The 22,049-nt window shown below is 47.2% G+C and overlaps 1 protein-coding gene across 1 annotated transcript; it reads right to left on the bottom strand.

Moving 5' to 3' along the window:
* Nucleotides 1-1,763: 1,763 nt before the first annotated feature.
* On the bottom strand, nucleotides 1,764-21,832 carry LOC141197766 (uncharacterized). Its single transcript, XM_073662856.1, has 4 exons — nucleotides 21,688-21,832; nucleotides 17,853-17,950; nucleotides 9,150-9,240; nucleotides 1,764-3,601 (listed from the first exon to the last, which is right to left on the bottom strand). The coding sequence occupies exons 1-4, from the start codon at nucleotides 21,770-21,772 to the stop codon at nucleotides 2,274-2,276; spliced, it is 1,602 nt and encodes a 533-aa protein (XP_073518957.1). The 5' UTR covers nucleotides 21,773-21,832; the 3' UTR covers nucleotides 1,764-2,273.
* Between the last annotated feature and the right edge of the window lie 217 nt (nucleotides 21,833-22,049).

Raw genomic sequence — 22,049 nt, 5'->3', positions numbered from 1 at the left:
AAAAAGCATGTTATTATTGCTTCCACAAGTTATGTTTCTTTGGATTGACTATCGTTATTATGTTCAAATATTCGTCCACCAAGTTATGCTGGTTTTGCAGAGCCAAGATGTATAAATAACTCATATTTAATGTTTCTGAATGTTAAAGGGGTGGAGAACTGTGCTTCTCCAATGTTTTTCTTGTTGAGTTTTTTTTTATTTTTACCTTTTTGAGAATCTTTATAAAAATCAATAAAAAAACATTTGATTTAAAAAAAAAAAAAAAAAAGGACAGACCACTATTTGTATAACCCTGATTGTTGTCTTCTCTTGGTTCTGAAACAATGAGGTTTGTTACCATGCTAATTGCATATAATACTAAAGCCTGCTAGATGTTGATTTAAAGAGCCCCCCCTGCTATGACGACTGTGTGGGTTTATTGAACGCTCAAACAATGAGACCTGAGCCCTGTGGAATAATACCCTCCTCATCCCTTGCCCTTTGGATGTGTACTTGGAAGAACAAATGTGAACTATTTAAGGTAACATATGCCTCTGTAGCAGCCATATTTGAAACAGAGAATTGAAAGAGACTTTACAAGGGTTAGGGTTATGCTATCAGACCATCAGCTTGATAGCATGGCTTTATCCAAAGAGACACAGATTTGGATTCTACATGATTCCAGCTTAACGGTAAATTACCCTGACTGGAAAGATACGGATCTGCTCCATTGACCATCAGAGAGCCTATGGATACATTTGGGAGACCAGGTTAGGGCGATGAAGTCATCTGGCCCAATGGATATGTTTTTGGGGTTGCCTGGTGGGACCCTCAGGTCACCTGGAACCCATGGAGACATTCAGAGAAGCCAGATTGGGACCAGCAGGCTATTTTGATGATGGCTCCTCACATGTCCAGGCCCCGTTGAAGGACACCAATGACTATCTGGATGATCCAGAGGAGGCATCGGAGAATGTCATTTGGTCAGATGAGACCAAAATAAAACTTTTTGATATCAACTTCACTCACTGTGTTTGGAGGAAGAAGAAGGATGAGTACAACCCCAAGAACATCGTCCCAACAGTGAAGCATGGTGGAGGAAACATCATACTTTGGTAGTGCTTTTCTGCAAAGTGGACAAGACGACTGCACCGTTTTGAAGGGAGTGGCTCCGTAAGAAGTATTTCAAGGTCATGGAGTGGCCTAACCAGTCTCCAGACCTGAACCCAATAGAAAATCTTTGGAGGGAGCTGAAACTCAATGTTGCTCAGGGACAGCCCTGAAACATGAAAGATCTGGAGAAGATGTGTATGGAGGAGTGAGCCAAAATCCTAGCTTCAGTGTGTGCAAACTTGGTCAAGAACTACAGAAAACGTCTGACCTCTGTAATTGCAAATAAAGGTTTCTGGACCAAATAATAAGTTCTGTTTTTCTATTGTAGTAAATACTTATTTCATGCAATAAAATGCAAATTAATTATGTAAAAATCATACAATGTCATTTTCTGTTTTTTAATTTTAGATTCTGTCGCTTACAGATGAAGTGTACCTACGATAAAAATTAGACCTCTCAAGTCTCAAACTTGCAAAATTGGAAGTGTATCAAATACTTATTTTCCCCACTGTACACACACATATAGCACATACGGTACATACCAGCCCATCTCCTCTTCAGTCCCTATAGACTCACATGACCGTGATGTCAACAAAGGTCTTTAAGCAGTCTTAACCTCAGAACAGAAATACTGATGGCTCCTAGGAGAGTGAGAACCTTGAAAAATTGCCCAGTGTGTCCTCCCCCTTCCCTCCAATACCAGCCCTGCATACCAGCCCGTCTCCTCTTCAGTTCCTCTAGACTCCTGCAGTTTAAGAACCTTTTTGGCATATGACTACTTTGCCGGTAACTATTGTATTTTTTGTATGATCTGTCAAATGAATACGTTTAAAAAAATAAAAATGATTATTTCCCCTTGTGAGCGCTTTGAATACTATGAAGTTGTGTGGGTAAACATTTCCAACATACTAAACATAATTATGATTTACCCACAATGTGAGATTTTAAGATGGTGTATAAGACTTGATCTCCTGCTAAAACATTTCTCACATTCTGGGCATGAAATGGCTTTTCCCTTGTGTGGCTTCTTTGATGTGTAACGAGATCTACTTTACCCCTGTAACATTTCCCACATTCTGAACATCACTATGGCTTCTCCCCGTATGAATTCTGTGATGTATAACAAAATCTGATTGACAGCGAAACCATTTCCCACATTCTGAAAATGAAAAAGGCTCCTCCTATGTGTGAGTTTTCTCATGCTCAACAAGATTTGATCTCCGATAAAAACATTTCCCACATTCTGAACATGAAAAAGGCTTCTCCCCTGTGTGGGTTCTCTGGTGGATATCAAGATCCGCTTTCCGAATAAAACATTTCCCACATTCTGAACACGAAAAAGGCTTCTCCCCTGTGTGGGTTCTCTGGTGGATATCAAGATCCGCTTTCTGAATAAAACATTTCCCACATTCTGAACATGAAAAAGGCTTCTCCCCTGTGTGGATTCTCTGATGTTTGATAAGAGTTGATTTCTCTGTAAAAGATTTCCCACATTCTGGGCATGAAAAAGGCTTCTCCCTTGTGTGGGTTCTCTGGTGGATATCAAGATTCGCTTTCCAAATAAAACATTTCCCACATTCTGAACATGGAAAAGGCTTCTCCCCTGTGTGGGTTCTCTGGTGGATATCAAGATCCGCTTTCCGAATAAAACATTTCCCACATTCTGAACATGGAAAAGGCTTCTCCCCTGTGTGGGTTTTCTGGTGGTAATCAAGAGGTTCTTTCCGAATAAAACATTTCCCACATTCTGAACATGAAAAAGGCTTCTCCCCTGTGTGGGTTCTCTGGTGGATATCAAGATGTGCTTTCCGAATAAAACATTTCCCACATTCTGAACATGAAAAAGGCTTCTCCCCTGTGTGGGTTCTCTGGTGGATATCAAGAATCGCTTTCCGAATAAAACATTTCCCACATTCTGAACATGAAAAAGGCTTCTCCCCTGTGTGGGTTCTCTGGTGGATATCAAGATGCGCTTTCAGAATAAAACATTTCCCACATTCTGAACATGAAAAAGGCTTCTCCCCTGTGTGGGTTTTCTGGTGGTTCTTAAGATGCGCTTTCCGAATAAAACATTTCCCACATTCTGAACATGAAAAAGGCTTCTCTCCTGTGTGGGTTTTCTGGTGGTTCTTAAGATGCGCTTTCCGAATAAAACATTTCCCACATTCTGAACATGAATATGGCTTCTCCCCTGTGTGAATTCTCTGATGCATAACAAGATCTGATTTATAATGAAAAGGTTTCCAACATTCTGAACATGATAGTGGCTTCACCCCTGAGTGAGCTCTCCGCTCCTTAGCTTCCTTTCTGTGACTTTTACTTTGCTCAGCATTCTGTAATGAATCAGAAGATAAGACCACTTGATCATAAAATAGATCTTTTCTGTGAAGAGCTGAGGTTGTATCTGAAGCAATGGCATGCTCTTCATATGTATCTGGTGTGATACCGTGATCATCGGCTTTCAAATCTAAGGATATCATATGTCTCTCTGAGTTCCCGGTAAAGACGTCTGCCAAGAATAAAACAAATATATTTGTAATAATGTAACTGTATCTTTATATTGTTAATGTTATATTTATTAGTATTTCTATATGAAATAGCAAAATTCAGTTATTAACCAACTAAAAGTGTGATGTCAAAATAGATCTCAATCTATCGATAGAGCAAGATACTGATATTAGGGCACTACACAGTTTTCTAGCAGTTTTCTGATTTCACAGTTGACCGTTAAATGCACTTCAGCAGAGAGCAGGGCAGCGCGGTGGAGCAGGGCAGCGCGGAGGGGCAGGGCAGCGCGGTGGAGCAGGGCAGCGTGGTGGAGCAGGGCAGCGCGGTGGAGCAGGGCAGCGCGGAGGGGCAGCGCGGTGGAGCAGGGCAGCGTGGTGGAGCAGGGCAGCGTGGTGGAGCAGGGCAGCGTGGTGGAGCAGGGCAGCGCGGTGGAGCAGGGCAGAGCGGAGAGGCAGGGTAGTGTGGTGGAGCAGGGCAGAGCGGAGGGGCAGGGCAGCGCGGTGGAGCAGGGCAGCGCGGTGGGACAGGGAAGCGGTGGAGCTGGGCAGCGAGGTGGAGCAGTATGGTAATGAATGGAGAAGCACTGCCATTGAACGTGATGCAAGACTGAACTTATTTTTTAATCTATTTGCAATCACATAATGTAAAATTATGCCATGCGGTCGAGGCGGTGTAGGAATTTTGTTACACAGTCCCCAGTGGCTCCCAATGCGCGGACGGTGTACAGAAGACACTGGCTGTATGATGTCAGCCAGGTACGTTTGATTCGGAAACTCTGCAGTATTTCAGAGAAATTCATACTTTAATAGACTAGTCGGACAGGCGGGTTCCCAGCGGCTTCTCTCCGCCCGCTGTCTTGGATTGACAGGTCTCTGCCTACGTGATCTATTACTTGTATATGGGGAATTATTTTTGCATAAAGAGCTGTGGTTTTTAATTTATTGGCAGAATTGGGAATTTGGGCATTTTTCTACATTGCTTAACAATTTTTTTTAGACTTTATTTTCAGAATAATGTAATTGATTGTTTAGATAATACAGCGCGGAACCAGAATAGATTCTTAGTTAGAAAAAATATATTGGCACAATAGAGGGGCACAGGGCCGGCGTCAGCACCCGGTGCACCCGGGCAAGTGCCAGGGCCAGAGCAGGCGGGGGGGGGGCCCACTCGCCGTCGGGCTCCCAGCCAAGCTATGGGACCCATGAGTGGAGGAGAGCGGTGTCAGCGCCCGCCACCCCCCGCTAGCTCAGGGCCCCGGCACAATATTTACCTCTCCCCGTGCCTCTGCAGCAGCTCCGGTCTCTACCGCGTCCTCTGACTGTCGTCTCAGGTCAGAGGGTGCGGTGACGTCTTTACACCGTGCTCTCTTCTGAGCAGTCACAGCGCAGAGCAGGAAGACGCCGGCGACGCTGAGGGGTCTGGAGCAGCGGCAGCAAGTGAGAAGTGAGGTGAGTATTTGATTTTTTTTTATTTAATGCATGGGGCATTATATGGAGGGGGGGGCTGACATCCTGTATGGGGCATTAAAAGGTGGGGAAGTGACATCCTGCATGGGGCACTATAAGGGGGGGGTAGAGAGGTGACATCCTGCATGGGGCATTAAAAGGAGGGGGGAGTGACATCCTGCATGGGGGCATTATAAGGGAGGGGGGTCACATCCTGCATGGGGCATTATAAGGGAGGGGGGTCACATCCTGCATGGGGCATTAAGAGGGGGGGAGTAAGTGACATTCTACATGGGGCATTATAAGGGAGGGGGTGACATCCTGCACGGGGCATTAAGAGGGGGGAAGTGACATCCTGCACGGGGCATTAAGAGGGGGGGGAGTGACATCCTGCGTGGGGCATTAAAAGGGGGGGGGGGGGGGAGTGATATCCTGCATGGGGCATTAAGAGGGGGGGAAGAGACATCCTGCATGGGGCATTAAGAGGGGGGGGAAGTGACATCCTGCATGGGGCATTAGGAGGGGGGGAGTGACATCCTGCATGGGGCATTATAAGGGAGGGGGTGACATCCTGAATGGGGCATTAAGAGGGGGAGAAGTGACATCCTGCATGGGGCATTATAAGGGGGGGGTAGAGAGGTGACATCCTGCATGGGGCATTAAAAGGAGGGGGGAGTGACATCCTGCATGGGGGCATTATAAGGGAGGGGGGGTCACATCCTGCATGGGGCATTATAAGGGAGGGGGGTCACATCCTGCATGGGGCATTAAGAGGGGGGGAGTAAGTGACATTCTACATGGGGCATTATAAGGGAGGGGGTGACATCCTGCACGGGGCATTAAGAGGGGGGAAGTGACATCCTGCATGGAGCATTATAAGGGAGGGGGGTGACATCCTGCATGGGGCATTAAGAGGGGGGAAGTGACATCCTGCATGGAGCATTATAAGGGAGGGGGGTGACATCCTGCATGGGGCATTAAGAGGGGGGAAGTGACATCCTGCATGGGGCATTAAGAGGGGGGGAGTGACATCCTGCATGGGGCATTAAAAGGGGGGGGGGGAGTGATATCCTGCATGGGGCATTAAGAGGGGGGGAAGAGACATCCTGCATAGGGCATTAAGAGGGGGGGGAAGTGACATCCTGCATGGGGCATTAGGAGGGGGGGGAGTGACATCCTGCATGGGGCATTATAAGGGAGGGGGTGACATCCTGAATGGGGCATTAAGAGGGGGAGAAGTGACATCCTGCATGGGGCATTATGAGGGCGGGAAGTGACATCCTGCATGGGGCATTAAAAGGGGGGGAAGGGACATCCTGCATGGGGCATTAAGAGGGGGGGGAGTGACATCCTGCATGGAGCATTATAAGGGAGGGCGTTGACATCCTGCATGGGGCATTAAAAGGGGGGGAAGTGACATCCTGCATGGGGCATTATATGGGGGAAGTGACATCCTGCATGGGGCATTATAAGGGAGGTGGGGTGTGACATCCTGCATGAGACATTAAAAGGTGGGGAAGTGACATCCTGCATGGGGCACTATAAGGGGGGGGAGAGGTGACATCCTGCATGGGGCATTAAAAGGGGGGGTGACATCCTGCATGGGGCATTATAAGGGAGGGCGGTGACATCCTGCATAGGGCATTGAAAGGGGGGGAAGTCACATCCTGCATGGGGCAATATATGGGGGGAGAAGTGACATCCTGCATGGGGCATTATAACGGAGGGGTGGTGTGACATTCTGCATGGGGCATTAAAAGGGGGGGGGGAGTGACATCCTGCATGGGGCATTATAAGGGAGGGGGGGTGACATCCTACATGGGGCATTATAAGGGGGGGGACATCCTACATGGGGCATTATAAGGGGGGTGACATAATGTATGGGGCATTATAAGGGGGGGTGACATCCTGCATGGGGCATTATTGGGGGGTAACAGCCTGCATGGAGCATTATATGGGGGCACAGCCTGCATGGAGCATTATATGGGGGCCAATATCCTGTATGGAGCATTTTATGGGGACCAGTATTCTGTATGGAACGATTCGCCAGTTTCTGAGCTATTGTGGAATTTACAATAGATATCACTGATATAATGTAAGAAGTGAAATCTTTGGCATTGTACTATATATACAGTGGGTATGGAAAGTATTCAGACCCCTTTCAATTTTTCACTCTTTGTTTCATTGCAGCCATTTGGTAAATTCTAAAAAGTTCATTTTTTTTCTCATTAAAGTCCACTCTGCACCCCATCTTGACTGAAAAAAACAGAAATGTAGAACTTTTTGCAAATTTATTAAAAAATAAAAGCTGAAATATCACATGGTCATAAGTATTCAGACTCTTTGCTCAGCATTGAGTAGAAGCCCCCTTTTGAGCTAGTACAGCCGTGAGTCTTCTTGGGAATGATGCAACAAGTTTTTCGCACCTGGATTTGGGGATCCTCAGCCATTCTTCTTTGCAGATCCTCTCCAGTTCCGTCAAGTTGGATGGTGAACGTTGGTGGACAGCCATTATCAGGTCTCTCCAGAGATGCTCAATTGGGTTAGGTCAGGGCTCTGGCTGGGCCAGTCAAGAATTGTCACAGAGATGTTCTGAAGCCACTCCTTTTTTATTTTAGCCATCTGCTTAGGGTCATTGTCTTGTTGGAAGGTGAACGTTTGGCCAAGTCTGAGGTCCAGAGCACTCTGGAAGAGGTTTTCATCCAGGATATCTCTGTACTTGGCCACATTCATGTTTCCCTCAATTGCAACCGGTCGTCTTGTCCCTGCAGCTGAAAAACACCCCCATAGCATGATGCTGCCACCACCATGTTTCACTGTTGGGATTGTATTGGGCGGGTGATGAGCATTGCCTGGTGTTCTCCACACATACCGCTTACAATTATCACCAAAAAGCTCTATCTTCATTTCATCCGACCAGAGAATCTTATTTCTCATAGTCTGGGAGTCCTTCATGGGCTTTTGAGCAAACTCTATGTGGGCTTTCATATGTCTTGCACTGAGGAGAGGCTTCCATCGGGCCACTCTGCCATAAAGTCCCGGCTAGTGGAGGGCTGCAGTGATAGTTGACTTTGTGGAACTTTCTCCCATCTACCTACTTCATCTCTGGAGCTCAGCCACAGTGATCTTGGGGTTCTTCTTTACCTCTCTCACCAACGCTCTTATCCCACGATTACTCAGTTTGGCTGGACGGCCAGGTCTAGGAAGACTTCTGGTGGTCCCAAACTTCTTCCATTTAAGGATTATGGAGGCCACTGTGCTCTTAGGAACCTTGAGTAACGCAGAAATTCTTTTGTAACCTTGGCCAGATCTGTGCCTTGCCACAATTCTGTCTCTGAGCTCCTTGGGCAGTTCCTTTGAGCTCATGATTCTCATTTGGTCTGACATGCACTGTGAGCTGTGAGGTCTTATATAGACAGGTGTGTGCCTTTCCAAATCACGTCCTATCAGTTTAATTAAACACAGCTGGACTCCAATGAAGGAGTAGAACCATCTCAAGGAGGATCACAAGGAAATGGACAGCATGTGACTTAAATGTGAGTGTCTGAGCAAAGGGTCTGAATACTTATGACCATGTGATATTTCAGTTTTTCTTTTTTAATAAATTTGCAAAAATTTCTACATCTGTTTTTTTAAGTCAAGATGGGGTGCAGAGTGGACTTTAATGAGAAAAAAAATGAACTTTTTAGAATTTACCAAATAGCAGCAATGAAACAAAGGGTGAAAAATGTAAAGGGGTCTGAATACTTTCCGTACCCACTGTATATATATTTCTCTGCGGTATCTGTGCATCATGAATCGTATGTGTTAAAGGGGCCACTGAGACTCTTTTGCCCGGGGCCCACAAAAACCTTGAGCCGGCCCTGAAGGGGCATTCATTTTATATAATTCATCAATTAAGTTTACAAAACTCATTCCAGATATTTTCGACCTGCAGCACTTGCCACAAGAACAGTATCCATGTCGGCCTTCTATAAAGTCATCTAAGTCGCAGTATTCTTTAAGAAACAATTAATATACAGATAACAAATCCGGTCAGGACACAGATTATTACATGATTTTATTTCACCTGTGACCTCTATGCATTTAGTGGTCTCTACTCACCTGGGTGGTCATATGTAGGAATCTCCTCTTTACACCGCTCATCACCCCTCACATATGTCTCTGTAGTATTAATATGGGCCAGATCTTCACCCTGAAACAAATATTGTAAAAGTCACAGACAGATGGAGAAGTCCCATCTATGATCAGCTCTAATCCTGCCATCTCCACCGTTCTCAAGTATAAAACATATAATACTGGGGGATAAAATCTTAGTTACTTACTGGTAATGGGATTTTACAGAGGCCATGACAGCACCACCTGATAGAGAGGGTATCCACCCATCAACGACGGAAAACCTACTGAATAGGCGGTACCTCTCCTCCGCATCAGTTGGGTTTCAGAGCATGAGAGGACCTCCAGACAGTTACTAATACAATCATCACCAACCAAAATATTCCCAACTATACACCCAATAACGTAGAGCACACCAACCAGTGATAAAAGGGAGGGAATATAAGGGTGCGGTCATGGGCTCTGTAAAATCCCGTTACCGGTAAGTAACTACAATTTTTCCCCTTCTCCCATGACAGCACCACCTGAGAGATTTATATAGAACAAACACCTTAGGGAGGGATCACAACGCTTATAACACCTTTCTTCCAAAGGATAGATCATCAGAGGAAGACATCAAGTCGGTAATGCTTATAGTAGGTGGAAGGAGAGGACCATGTAACCGCCTTACATATCCTGCCGATAGACACTTCCTCCTCCTCTGCCCAGGAGGTCGCTACGACCCTAGTAGAATGAGCCTCCAAGTTCTCTGGAACTGACCTATTACTAGAGGAGTAGGCTAACCTAATGGCCTCCCTGATCCATCCAGCTAGGGTACCCCTTGTTACTTTCCTAACTCCCTGGAAGGAAACAAACAAAGTTTAATTTTTTTCTCTACTGTTTTGTCACAGCCAAGTACTCAACCAGAACCTGTTTAGCATCTAGGGGGTGAAGCCGCTGCTCCTCTGCATTTTAATGATTACTAAAAAAAGGAGGGGGGAGAACAATTTCTTGGCTTCTATGAAATTTGGTGGCCACTTTCAGAAGATAGAGTTGTATTAAGACTAGACCCAGCCTATCATCAGCAATCTGCGTAAACGAGTGGTTAACCGATAACGCCTGTATGTCGCTGATTCTACGGGTCGAAGCTACCAATATCACCATCTGTCTTGACTGGCAATCCTTTTAGTGGTTTAAAGGGGGCTTTAGTTAATGCTTCCAAGACAAGATGTAAATCCCAGGGAGGTATTCTTGGGGCAGGTTTTGGCCTGCATCCGTCACATGCTTTGATGAATCTAATAATCCACCTGTTAGCCACCTAATTATAGTTATATAAGGCCCCATAGGGCCGACACCTGCACCGTAAGAGTACTAGTAGCTAAGCCCATTTCCATACCTTTCTGGAGAAATTGTAATATGGCATTTATTGGTATTTCACCTCCCAAGTTTTGTCCCGACCTAGCCCTAAGCTTTACCCAGGTTCTACCATATATCTTAGTTGTTACTGGTTTTCTTCTTTTAAGCAGAGTAGTGACTAAGTTCAGAGAGAAACCCTCGTGAATCAAGAATGCCTTTTCAAACTCCAGGACGTCAAATGAAGGTTCGATCTCTGCGGATGGAAAACTGGACCCTGACTGAGGAGATCTGGAACATCTGGGAAGATCCATGGATCCGATAATGACATCATCCTTATCCATAAGAACCTTGGTCTCTTGGGACAGAATGGAGCAATCAGAATGATCCGCGCTTGCTCCTCCCTGACTTTCCTCAACACCGTGGGAATCAACATCAATTGGAGAAATCCGGAGGACAGGTTGAAGTCCCAAGGAATCTGCGGAGCATCCACTGCGTAGGTTTTATTTCTTGGATCTAGAGAACAGAACTTCCCTATTTTCCTGTTTTGTCTGTTTGCAAACAGGTCTACATTTGGCTGACCCCAACGATCCACAATCTGTTGGAATACTGCCGTATTTAGTTCTCATTCCCCTTGTTTTAGTGGGATTCGATTCAGGAAATCTGCTCTTTCGTTTTCCTTCCCCTTTATGTGAAGTGCTGTCAGTATCAACCAATGTTGTTCCGCAAACTGAAGGATCTCTTCTGCCACCACCATTAGAGAGCGGGATCTTGTGCCCTCTTCATGATTGATGTAGGCGACTCTTGTCCGGTTGTCTGTCATGATGCAAACATGATGCCCTTGCAGGAAATAAAGGAACTTCATTATTGTGTTCCTTACTGTTACTGTTCCTTACTTCCTTAATATGAAGCAACTCCTTCATATTTGACGAATAACCTTTTTCGGTTTTTCACCAGACTCCCAGGACTACGCAATCCCTCAGAAGTGCACCCCAGCCATCCGAGCTTGCATCTGTCGTTATTGTATCCTTGATCTGATATGGCCAAGGGACTCCCTGTGACAGATTCTCTAGTTCCGACCACAATGTCATGGAATCGATAGTCACCGGGGAAAGTGTTTCCCTCCAAACAGCCCTTGAGTCTTTTTCGCCCCTTAGAATGTCCTGTTGTAAAATCCTGGAGTGTATCTGGGCCCATTGAACTGCTGGAATACAGTAAGTCACTGTCCCTAGTAGTGACATTGTCCTTCTTAGAGTCATAACAGGTTTTGTGACTGCTGCTGAGACTTAGACTATGAACTTGTCCTTCTTTTCTTCCGGCAGTAGATAAGTATGCTCCCTTGCGTTCAAGATAAGTCCTGAGAAAGATTGAACCCTCTGTGGTTCCAGTTTTGATTTTTTCAGGTTTAGTAGTCCTCCCAGCCTGGTCAGGATGGTCCTGATTGTTATCAGTTGACAACGGCAGTGCTCTATTGACCTGCCCACCACTAGAATATCGTCCACGTACAGGACTATTAGGGTACTAGATGGTGGCCCGACCGGGCGCTAACAGCAGAGCGGTGTTTAAATTTGGCGGCAATATCGGTGGTTGGTTGCAGGCGGCGGCCGCGACCAATCAGCAAACCGTGTTAGTGAGGACTGGAGAGCATGTTTAAATTTGGCGCCATAATCGCTGATTGGTCACGGCCAGCGAACGTGACCAATCAGCAGAGCGGTGTTTAAATTTGGCACCAATACTGCTGATTGGTTGCGGGCGGCGGCCGCGACCCATCAGCGAACCGTGTTAGTGAGGACTGGAGAGCATGTTTAAATTTGGTGCCAAAATCGCTGATTAGTCGCGACCAATCAGCAACGCGGGGTTTAAATTTGGCGCCAATACTAGTGCCGCTGATCTCCCGACGGTGGCCTGCGTGTTTAAAATCCGGCGCCAATTTGCGGCCGTGCTGCGGGAGTCGCTGATTGATCGCGGCCGGCTGGACGCGACCAATCAGAGAAGCGGGCTTTTAAATTTCACGCCAATATCGCTGATTAATCGCGGCCGCGACCAATCAGCTTCGTATTAGTGAGGACCGGGGAGCGGCGCTGCCTGTGCGGGTACTTCCGCTGCGAGCAGCTGGGAGATGAGCGGCTGCTCGCAGCAGAAGCATCTCGACCGGCGGCGCCGCTCCCCGGTCCTCCGTTCGCACTTGCCGTCGGGAGATCAGTGGGCCAAGCCGCTGATCTCCCGACTTTAGCCACATGGAGGTTAGCGGCGCCGCCGGGGTAGTTCTGCTTCTAGCGCCGCTCATCTCCCGGCTGCATTGCCGCTGAGCTCCATGCGGCAGATGAGCCACTAACGGCCGCCATCTTTTTTCTGAAATCCCGCGTCGCTGATTGGCCGCGGCCGGACCAACGAGCGACGCGGGATTTCCTGGACAGACAGCGGCCGGACCAATGAGCGACGCGGGATTTCCTGGACAGACAGCGGCCGGACCAATGAGCGACGCGGGATTTCCTGGACAGACAGACAGAAGGGATAAGACAATTATATATATAGATTCTGCTCCCGAAGATGCGCTGCGACTTCCGTATAATTTTTGTAAATACCCTCTGAGCCATAGATAGGCCAAAGGGTAGCGCTCTGTACTGGAAGTGCCAGACTTGTTAGTTTATATACAAGGCCAAGCTCAAGAATTTCTGTTCTTCCATATAGATTGAGACGTGGTAATACATGTCCTTCTGGTCTAGCAATCTCATAGAACACTCTGGAAATAGCATTTTTATGGCCGATTTTATGGTCACCATTTTGAAGGGCCTGTAAACTAGAAATTTGATCTCCCCTTTCTTTCAAGTTCACTATGGTCCTGAAGGTGCCATCTATTTCTTTTTTTATTAGGAATAAGGGGAACAGAATCCCTTCCCCTGCTCCTGCACTGGCACCTCCGTCAGCACTTGCTTCTGTACCAGGTTCAAAACTTCCGCCTCCAGAACCAATTATTCCCTGGGACCCCAGGGAGATGATATTCTGAAGGTGTGCCGGGGATCAGATTTGAATCACAGTCTTAGCCCTGATCGTACTATCCCAAGAATCCAGGTGCTGGATGAAATCTTCTCCCAGGCACGCAGTAAGTGGGACAGCCTTCCTCCTACCTGGGGAAGCCTGCCACTTGGAAGTCTTCCTTGTCTCAGAGGAAGTGCCCCCAAACATGAAACTTCCACTTTTTGGTTTCCTATCTTTCCTTAGGGGATTTGTTTCGATTATGCCTTCTTTTATGAAAGCACTTCCTATATTGTGGCATGGGCACACTGGGAAATCTTTTCTTCTTGTCTCCCACCTAGTCCAGTATATCATATAGTACTCGTCAAAGAGAAACTCTCCTTCGCATGGAATCAAGCATAGCTTGGCCTTGGACTGAACATCTCCCAGCCAGCTCTTGAGCCATAGTGCTCTATGGGCAGCATTTGACAGGTTTGCCGACCTGGCTGCAAACCTCACTGAATCTTCCAAGGCGTCTGCGAGGAAGGTAGCCGATTCTTACATTAACGGGAGATTAGACAGGATCTTATCCCTAGGGACGTTGTTCTTAATTTCATCCTCTAACTGCTGTAACCAAATCAGCATTGATCTGGCCGTGCAGGTTGCCCAAACTGCTGGTTTTAATGCCCCTGCTGAAGACATCCATGTCTGCTTCAGATACACATTCACTTTTTTATCAAGAGGATCCTTAAGAGTTCCCAGATCTTCAAAGGGCAGTGTGGATCTTTTGGATGACTTGGCCACCATCATGTCTATTTTAGGGGGTTTTGTCCCACATGGCCGCTTCTTCCTCAACAATCGGACACCTCCTTTTGGATGACGAGGGCAGCGGATCCTTCTTCTGAGGCTTCCTCCATTCCCTATTAATGAACATTTTAATTTTCTCGGAAATCTGCTTCTTTTCTTTTGTTCTAAACCCCGAAACATAATGTCGTGGACTGTTCTTGGGGTTTTAGGATCGGATATGCCCATAGTGGTTCTAACGGCCTTTACCAACTTATCTGTTTTCTATCTGTAAGTGACGCAGGAAAACACGACCTACCCCGTCTATCACTATCAAAGGATGAGTAGGAGGAAGAAGAGGAGTCCGATTCTTCTCTATCCTCAGATATTACCGACTCATCTGAATCAGCTGCCTGCCGTTTGGATCTTTTCTCCCTTTTACCTCTTTCCTGCTGAATCAGTGAATTAATTCCACCCCAATTACGGATTTTAAATCCATGGCAAAGTTGGGGGTTTCTTCGGAGATGGTCTTCAGAATACAATCAGGGCAGAGTCTCTTCATATATGTGCTGGGTAAGTTATCCCCGCACAGCGCCTTCTTAGGCCCCTCCTAGCAAAGATCACAGAGAGAAAGTCATAAGTTACTCACCGGTAACGGGATTTTTCGGAGACCATGACAGCACCACGAGAGACGGGATCCGCCCACCAAGGACAGGAAACCTACAGGCTTAAAAGGGGGCGGCGCTCTCTCTCGCCTCAGTTTGGATTACAGAGCATTGAGAGGACCACCAGGTTAGTAGACATAGCAAACAATCATAGAAATAATATTTTTATACAACACCACTAAGTGAGAAAAATTGTAATTAATAGATGAGGAGTGCTCCCATAAAGTGAAGGGAGGGAATATAAGGGTGCTGTCATGGTCTCCGAAAAATCCTGTTACCGGTAAGTAACTTATGACTTTATCGGTCGACCATGACAGCACCACGAGAGAATTGCAGAGATAAAAAAGTCTAGGGAGGGACCACAGCCTGGAGCACCCTTCTCCCAAATGTGAGGTCAGATGAAACACCCAAATCCAGTCTATAGTGCCTATAGAAGGTAGATGGAGAAGACCAGGTAGCAGCCTTACATATGTCTTCCATCGCCCATGAGGTTGCCGCTGCTCGGGTAGAGTGAGCCTTCAACCCCTGTGGCGCTTTGTCACCGCTGGAGACATAGGCTAGGGTAATAGCCTCCCTGATCCACCTAGTTATGGTGGACTTAGCAACCTTAAGCCCCGTTTTAACCCCTTGGTAGGAGATAAACAAGGAACTATCTTTCCTGAAAGCCTGGGGACCTATTTAACATGGTGAACATATATGAAGATCACTCACCACTCTGCCATTCAGTCTAGGGTACCGGAGATGGAGGCTGGATCAGTTCACATGGCCGTTCTCCCCTGGAGATTTCCCTCTCCACCCCCCCCCCCCTTTTTTTTCCTCCCTCTCCATTTTTATCCCCTTTTCTTTCTTTTTCTAACAAACTAGACTACTATACGTAGATCATTATCCCATTTATTATTTTTTTTTTATATATACCGTATTTTTCGGATTATAAGACGCACTTTTTTCCCTCCAAATTTGGGGGGAAAATGGGGATGCGTCTTATAATGCAAAATCACCGGCATTGATGGAGCCAGGATCGCTGCAGTCGGAAGATGACTTGCGATGCCCTGCGCTTGCGGTTCCCTGCGCTGCGGTCTGGTAGGAGCCTGGTGGTGCGGGCCGACATTTTGTAGACAAAGGAGCCCCGCACCTTCCATACTGTTACATGCAGCGGTCTCCGGGAAAATGGCCGTAGGAGGCGGCGCATGCGCAACCGAGATCTCGGTGCCGTGATCTCAATCTGAGCATGCGCCGCCTGAGGCGGCCATTTCCCGCCGCATGTAACAGTATGGAAGGTGCGGGGCTCCAGCGTTTACAAAATGTCAGCGGCGCCCCCGAACCACACGACACCTGCCGGACCGCAAGACAGTGCAGGCAAGTCAGGGGACAGCAGCCCAGGGCATCGCAAGCCAGGGGACCGCAGCCATCCTCCGACTCCTGCCTCTGCCGGAAGGCTGAAACTTCCGGCAGCACCGATCTCCCGACTCCTGCCTCAACCCTGCCACCTGGGACCCCGCTCCACCCAACACCTCAGCCCCCCAGGTAAGCCCATTATAACATGCACTGGTTTATTAAAAAACATTTTTTTCCTATTCTTCTCCCCAAAATTTGGGGAGCATCTTATATACCCGATGCGTCTTATAATCCGCAAAATATGGTATTTCAAAAAAAAATTTTCATCACACCCGCAATTTTCATAAATATATTTCATACATATTCAGAATGACCTGAGTTACATGCCTCCCACCCATATGATGTGATTAAACAAACACTTGATTCATTTCATGCCATGATTGACAATGACTGGAAATCTACAGCACCCTGAAGTCCCTACCATCAGAATACCTGCATTCTATCATTTTCTATGAACATTTGCCTATATTGCTACTGAATAAAAGAAGTTGTATAGTTTCGATGGAGCGCATTATCCTATGTAATATTTATTTAATTTTTTTTCTCTTTTTCTTTGTTTAATTTTCTATTTTGTTTTTTGTAGTCTGATGAAGGTCAGAATGTTATGGCCGAAACGTTACACATATAATGGATTGCAGGTTCCGAATAAATTATCTTCTCTTCTGCATAAAGAGTTTTATCCTTTATATCATAAGGAGTAGTTTCCTTTCTGTGCACCAAATACCACAGAGAGTGACGTATATATCCAAATCCATCTACCTTGTTCTTCTGGCCACTTGTATGGCCGCCGCTGCTGCGTCTCTGATGATGACGCTGCAGCTGCCATGGTGGCTATGGCATCAGGAAGAAAGTTGCAGACCTCCACCATCTGGTAGTCATCCCTCCATTACATACCAGAGGGACGCCACAGCCACATCTCCAACGTCCGCTCCCGACCTCACCCAGAAATCTCACATTATTTCCGGGTCAGACTTTTCCTTTCGGCGCGTCGTTTGCAGGGAGCCGACTGGCGAGCCTTGCGCATGCGTAGACCCAACATTTTACTGCTTCATTGCTTTCTGGCACGCTTCATCACCAGGGCCACACTGGATATCTCACTAGCGTGCCACGCGCTTGCACAGACCCGGGTTGCCGTGGAGCCTGCGCACTCAACACATGGCATGCCAACCACATGGTGCCCCGGCATGCGTAGACAAGGGACAGCGTGTCGGATGGAGGTCAACAATGAGGTCATGTAACCACACACCCCAACCTCCTGGCCGGCAGTGGCGTCTCCATACCTGTCAGCATCCCGGATCCTTGTGGACACTAACCAGACTTGGGTAAGTTCAATCGTAGAGTTCCTTTACTCTTTAAGTTCCTTCAAGGACAGGAAGCCAAACTGACGCGGAGGAGAGGTACCATCCTTTTGTTCAGTAGGTTTCCTGTCCTTGATTAGCGGATACCCTCTCTCTCAGGTGGTGTTGTCATGGGAGAAGGGGAAAAACAAGACTGAGAATAAGACCTTCACAGCCGTCTACACATCATAGGGGAGATCTCATGACACCTTCTCTCCATCTACCTGATGATCCTGAGGAACATTGGGATCTTCTTGTTTACAGTCCTGTGGAAGAAGAGGACGCGGACATCTCTCTGGTGTTGTCCTCTTACTGGATAGATCTGGAGGAAACACATACAGGGACTGAATTCATTCTTTACATTCAGATACTTATAGGCCGTGTGTATTTAGTCCTGTCTATTACCTGGTGTGGGGTGCATGCACGTGTCTTCTTCAGCAAAGTGTCCTGTTCGACAAATGTCTGACAGTCATTTCAATGGCAGTCATTCAGGGCAGGAGTCAGGTAACTCACACTTTGTACTCTCGTCTAACTATGTACTTTATTCCTGCCTCCATATTCCTGTGTGCTTTTTTCATCCACATTCACCGCCCTATCCTCCCTCCATCACCACTCATCCATATCTGCCCCACTCTCCTTCCCTCTCCCATGTACAGCTCCCATGCTCTTTTGAACTTCATGACAAATCTCACTCTGTCTCATCCAAAGGTATTGCACAAGAAACCATGTCACAAATCCAAAAACTATCTGCTCTTTCTCTTTTTACTGCTACTACTCATTTCAGGGGATATCTCTCCTAACCCCGGACCACCCTCTGCCAACCTGAACCCTCCCCCCACCTCATATCGAAACCCTGCTAACCTTATTAACATCAGCTGTACTCCTTCGTCTCCCTCCTTCAGTTGCGCACTGTGGAATCCACGGTCTATATGCAACAAGCTTCCTTTCCTGCACAATTACTTTCTGACCAACTCTCTCAATCTGCTGGCCCTCACTGAAACCGGGATCGAGGATTCTGACACTGTCTCCCCTGCCGCTATTTCTCATGGTAGCTTGCATTTTTCCCATTCCCCGAGACCTGCAAACAGACTTGGTGGTGGGGTCGGCATACTCCTGTCCCCACATTGCACCTTCCAGGTCATCCCCCCTGTACCATCACTCTCATTCCCTTCTTTTGAGGTCCACACCATCAGGCTCTTCCATCCCCTCTCCCTCAGAGTAGCGGTCGTATACCGTCCCCCAGGCTCACCCACCCAGTTCCTTGACCATTTTTCTGCCTGGCTGCCGCACTTCATGTCCTCAGATTTACTGACCCTTATCCTGGGAGACTTCAACATCCCCATAAACAGCACCACCTCCTCATCCGCATCCCAGCTTCTATCTTTAACCACTTCTCTTGGCCTCTCACAGCTTTCAACCTCTGTGACACACAAACATGGAAACACCCTTGATCTGGTCTTTGTCCGGCTTAGTTCAATCCCCCACCTAAATAACTCTCCTCTTCCCCTCTCTGATCATAACATTCTCTCCTCCACGCTCACAAATCCTCGCCCGCCCCAGCACACTCCTATCTATCACACATTCAGAAATCTACAAGCCATTAACCCTCATACACTTACAGACTCCCTTCACTCATCACTGTCCCCAATCTCCTCTTTTTCCTGTCCTGATCTGGCTGTAAACCACTACAATGACACTCTCAGAAGCACGCTGGACCAAGTAGCGCCCCTCACCCTCAGAACCTCTAAACACAGAGTAAAACAGCCCTGGTTCACACCGCAAACCCGATTTCTCCAGCGTTGCTCTAGAAGTGCCGAAAGCCTATGGAGGAAAACTCGGACACCATAAAAGTTTATCCACTACAAATTTATTTTAAAAACATATAACTCTGCCCTTCACCTCGCCAAACAGACCTACTTCACCACCCTGATATCCTCACTATCCAACAACCCCAAAAAACTCTTTGATACCTTTCACTCCCTCCTCAGTCCTAAAGCACAGGCCCCCATCACGGACATTTGTGCCGAGGACTTGGCCTCCTACTTCACAGAGAAAATAGACACCATCCGTCAGGAAATCAGCTCCCAGCCACCAAGTGCATTGACTCCCATCCCCCCCACATCACTTCTGGATCACTCTCCACATTTGACCCAGTCACAGAAGACGAAGTCTCCAGGCTCCTCTCTTCTTCTCATCCCACTACATGCACCACTGACCCCATCCCCTCTCATCTACTCCAGTGTCTTTCTTCAGTCGTCACTACTCACCTAACTAAAATTTTCAACCTCTCCGTCTCTTCTGGTATTTTCCCCTCCTCCTTCAAACACTCCATCATTAAAAAATCCCTCTCTTAACCCTTCCTGAACAAACAACTACAGACCAGTCTCCAATCTTCCCTTCATCTCTAAACTCTTGGAGCGCCTGGTCTACTCCCACCTTACCAGTTACCTCTCCACTCACTCTCTTCTAGACCCATCACAGTCCGGCTTCCGCCCCCTACATTCTACAGAAACTGCACTCATCAAAGTAACCAATGACCTTCTGACAGCAAAACGTAATGGCGATCACTCTCTGCTCATTCTTCTTGACCTCTCTGCTGCCTTCGACACCGTTGACCACCACCTCCTACTCTCTATGCTCCACTCAATCGGCATAAAAGACACTGCTCTCTCCTGGTTCTCCTCCTACCTATCTGACCGCTCTTTCAGTGTATCGTTTGCTGGCTCCACTTCTTCCCTTCTTCCGCTCACTGTTGGGTTTCCTCAGGGTTCAGTCCTTGGCCCTCTTCTCTTCTCTCTCTACACAGCCCCAATTGGACAGACCATCAGCAAATTTGGTTTGCAGTACCATCTTTATGCTGATGACACACAACTATACACCTCATACCCTGACCTTACCCCTGCTGTACTACAGAACACCAGGGACTGTCTGGCCGCAGTTTCTACCATCATGTCCGCTCTCTACCTGAAACTGAACCTTTCCAAAACTGAACTTCATCTACTCCCGGCGTCTACTCACCTCTCTAAATCTGACATCTCTCTCTCTCTGTGTGGCACCACAATTATGCCGAGCCAGCAGGCGCGTTGTCTGGGCATTGTGTTTGACACCAATCTCTCCTTCACCTTCCACATACAATCTCTTGCCCGCTCTTGTCGCTTGCACCTGAAGAACATCTCTAGAATCCCCCCCTTTCTCACCTTGGAAACAACAAAAACCCTCACTGTTGCCCTGATCCACTCCCGCCTTGACTACTGTAACTCTCTATTAATTGCCCCCCCCCCCCCCCCCCCACTCGACTCTCCCCCCTCCAGTCCATCCTTAATGCTGCAGCCAGGAACATCTATTTGGCTAACTGTTACTCAGACTCCTCCGCTCTGTGCCAGTCATTGCACGGGCTACCCATGAATTATAGGATCCAACTTAAATTGCTTATTCTCACCCACAAAGCCCTCCACAGTGTGGCACCCCCCTACATCTCTTCCCTCATTTCTGTTTATGGGCCCACCCGTTCTCTACGCTCCGCAAGCGACTTTAGACTAACATCCGCACTAATCCGTACCTCCCACTCCCGGCTTCAAGACTTCTCCCGAGCTGCACCTATTTTTTGGAATGCTCTACCCCAAGAAATTAGGATGAACCACAACTTACGCAGTTTTTGGCGCTCCCTAAAAACACACCTGTTTAAAGCAGCCTATCACCTTCCCTAATAGAAGTCCTTTTATATTCTTATAGCCCATCCCTTATTTCTCCAAACATAAGTCTCCACCGAACCCAAAAGCACTACAGATACTGGCTGGTGATGAGCTCATGCAGCCTTTATCTATCCCTCATCCCCTCAAGATGGCCGGACCATCCTTGTAAATAAGCCATTGTCCGTTGTGTCACCCCCACCTCATTGTAGATTGTAAGCTCTTACGAGCAGGGTTGTCATTATTTTTGCTGTAACTATTGTATTATCTTTAGCTATGTTACTTATGACTGTTGTATATGAACCTGTGAATTGTTAAGCGCTGCGGAATATGTCGGCGCTATATAAATAAAGATTATTATTATTATTACCTGGTGATGTGAGGGGCTGGGGATCCCCCATCATGACGTCCTTGTACAGATCTTTGTGTTCTTCGAAATACTCCCACTCCTCCATGGAGAAATAGACAGCGACATCCTGACACCTTATAGGAACCTGACACACACAATGATACCGTCATCCCCCCGATCCCTCCATAGCGTTACTGTATAATGTCCCAGCATTCCCAGCAGTGTCACCTCTCCAGTCAGCAGCTCAATCATCTTGTAGGTGAGTTCTAGGATCTTCTGGGCATTAATGTCCTCATGTATCAGGGGGTGAGGTGGAGGCCCCGTGATTGGGCTCAGGGGTCTTCCCCATCCCTCAGACACAGGGTCCTGACAGCGCTCACTAG

The sequence above is a fragment of the Phyllobates terribilis genome, unplaced genomic scaffold, assembly GCF_046119375.1.
Source record: "Phyllobates terribilis strain yellow unplaced genomic scaffold, ASM4611937v1 Scaffold_86__1_contigs__length_6382490, whole genome shotgun sequence".
NCBI lineage: Eukaryota > Metazoa > Chordata > Amphibia > Anura > Dendrobatidae > Phyllobates > Phyllobates terribilis.
Note: the sequence above shows the minus strand (reverse complement) of the source record. Positions and strands in the feature narration are given on the sequence as shown.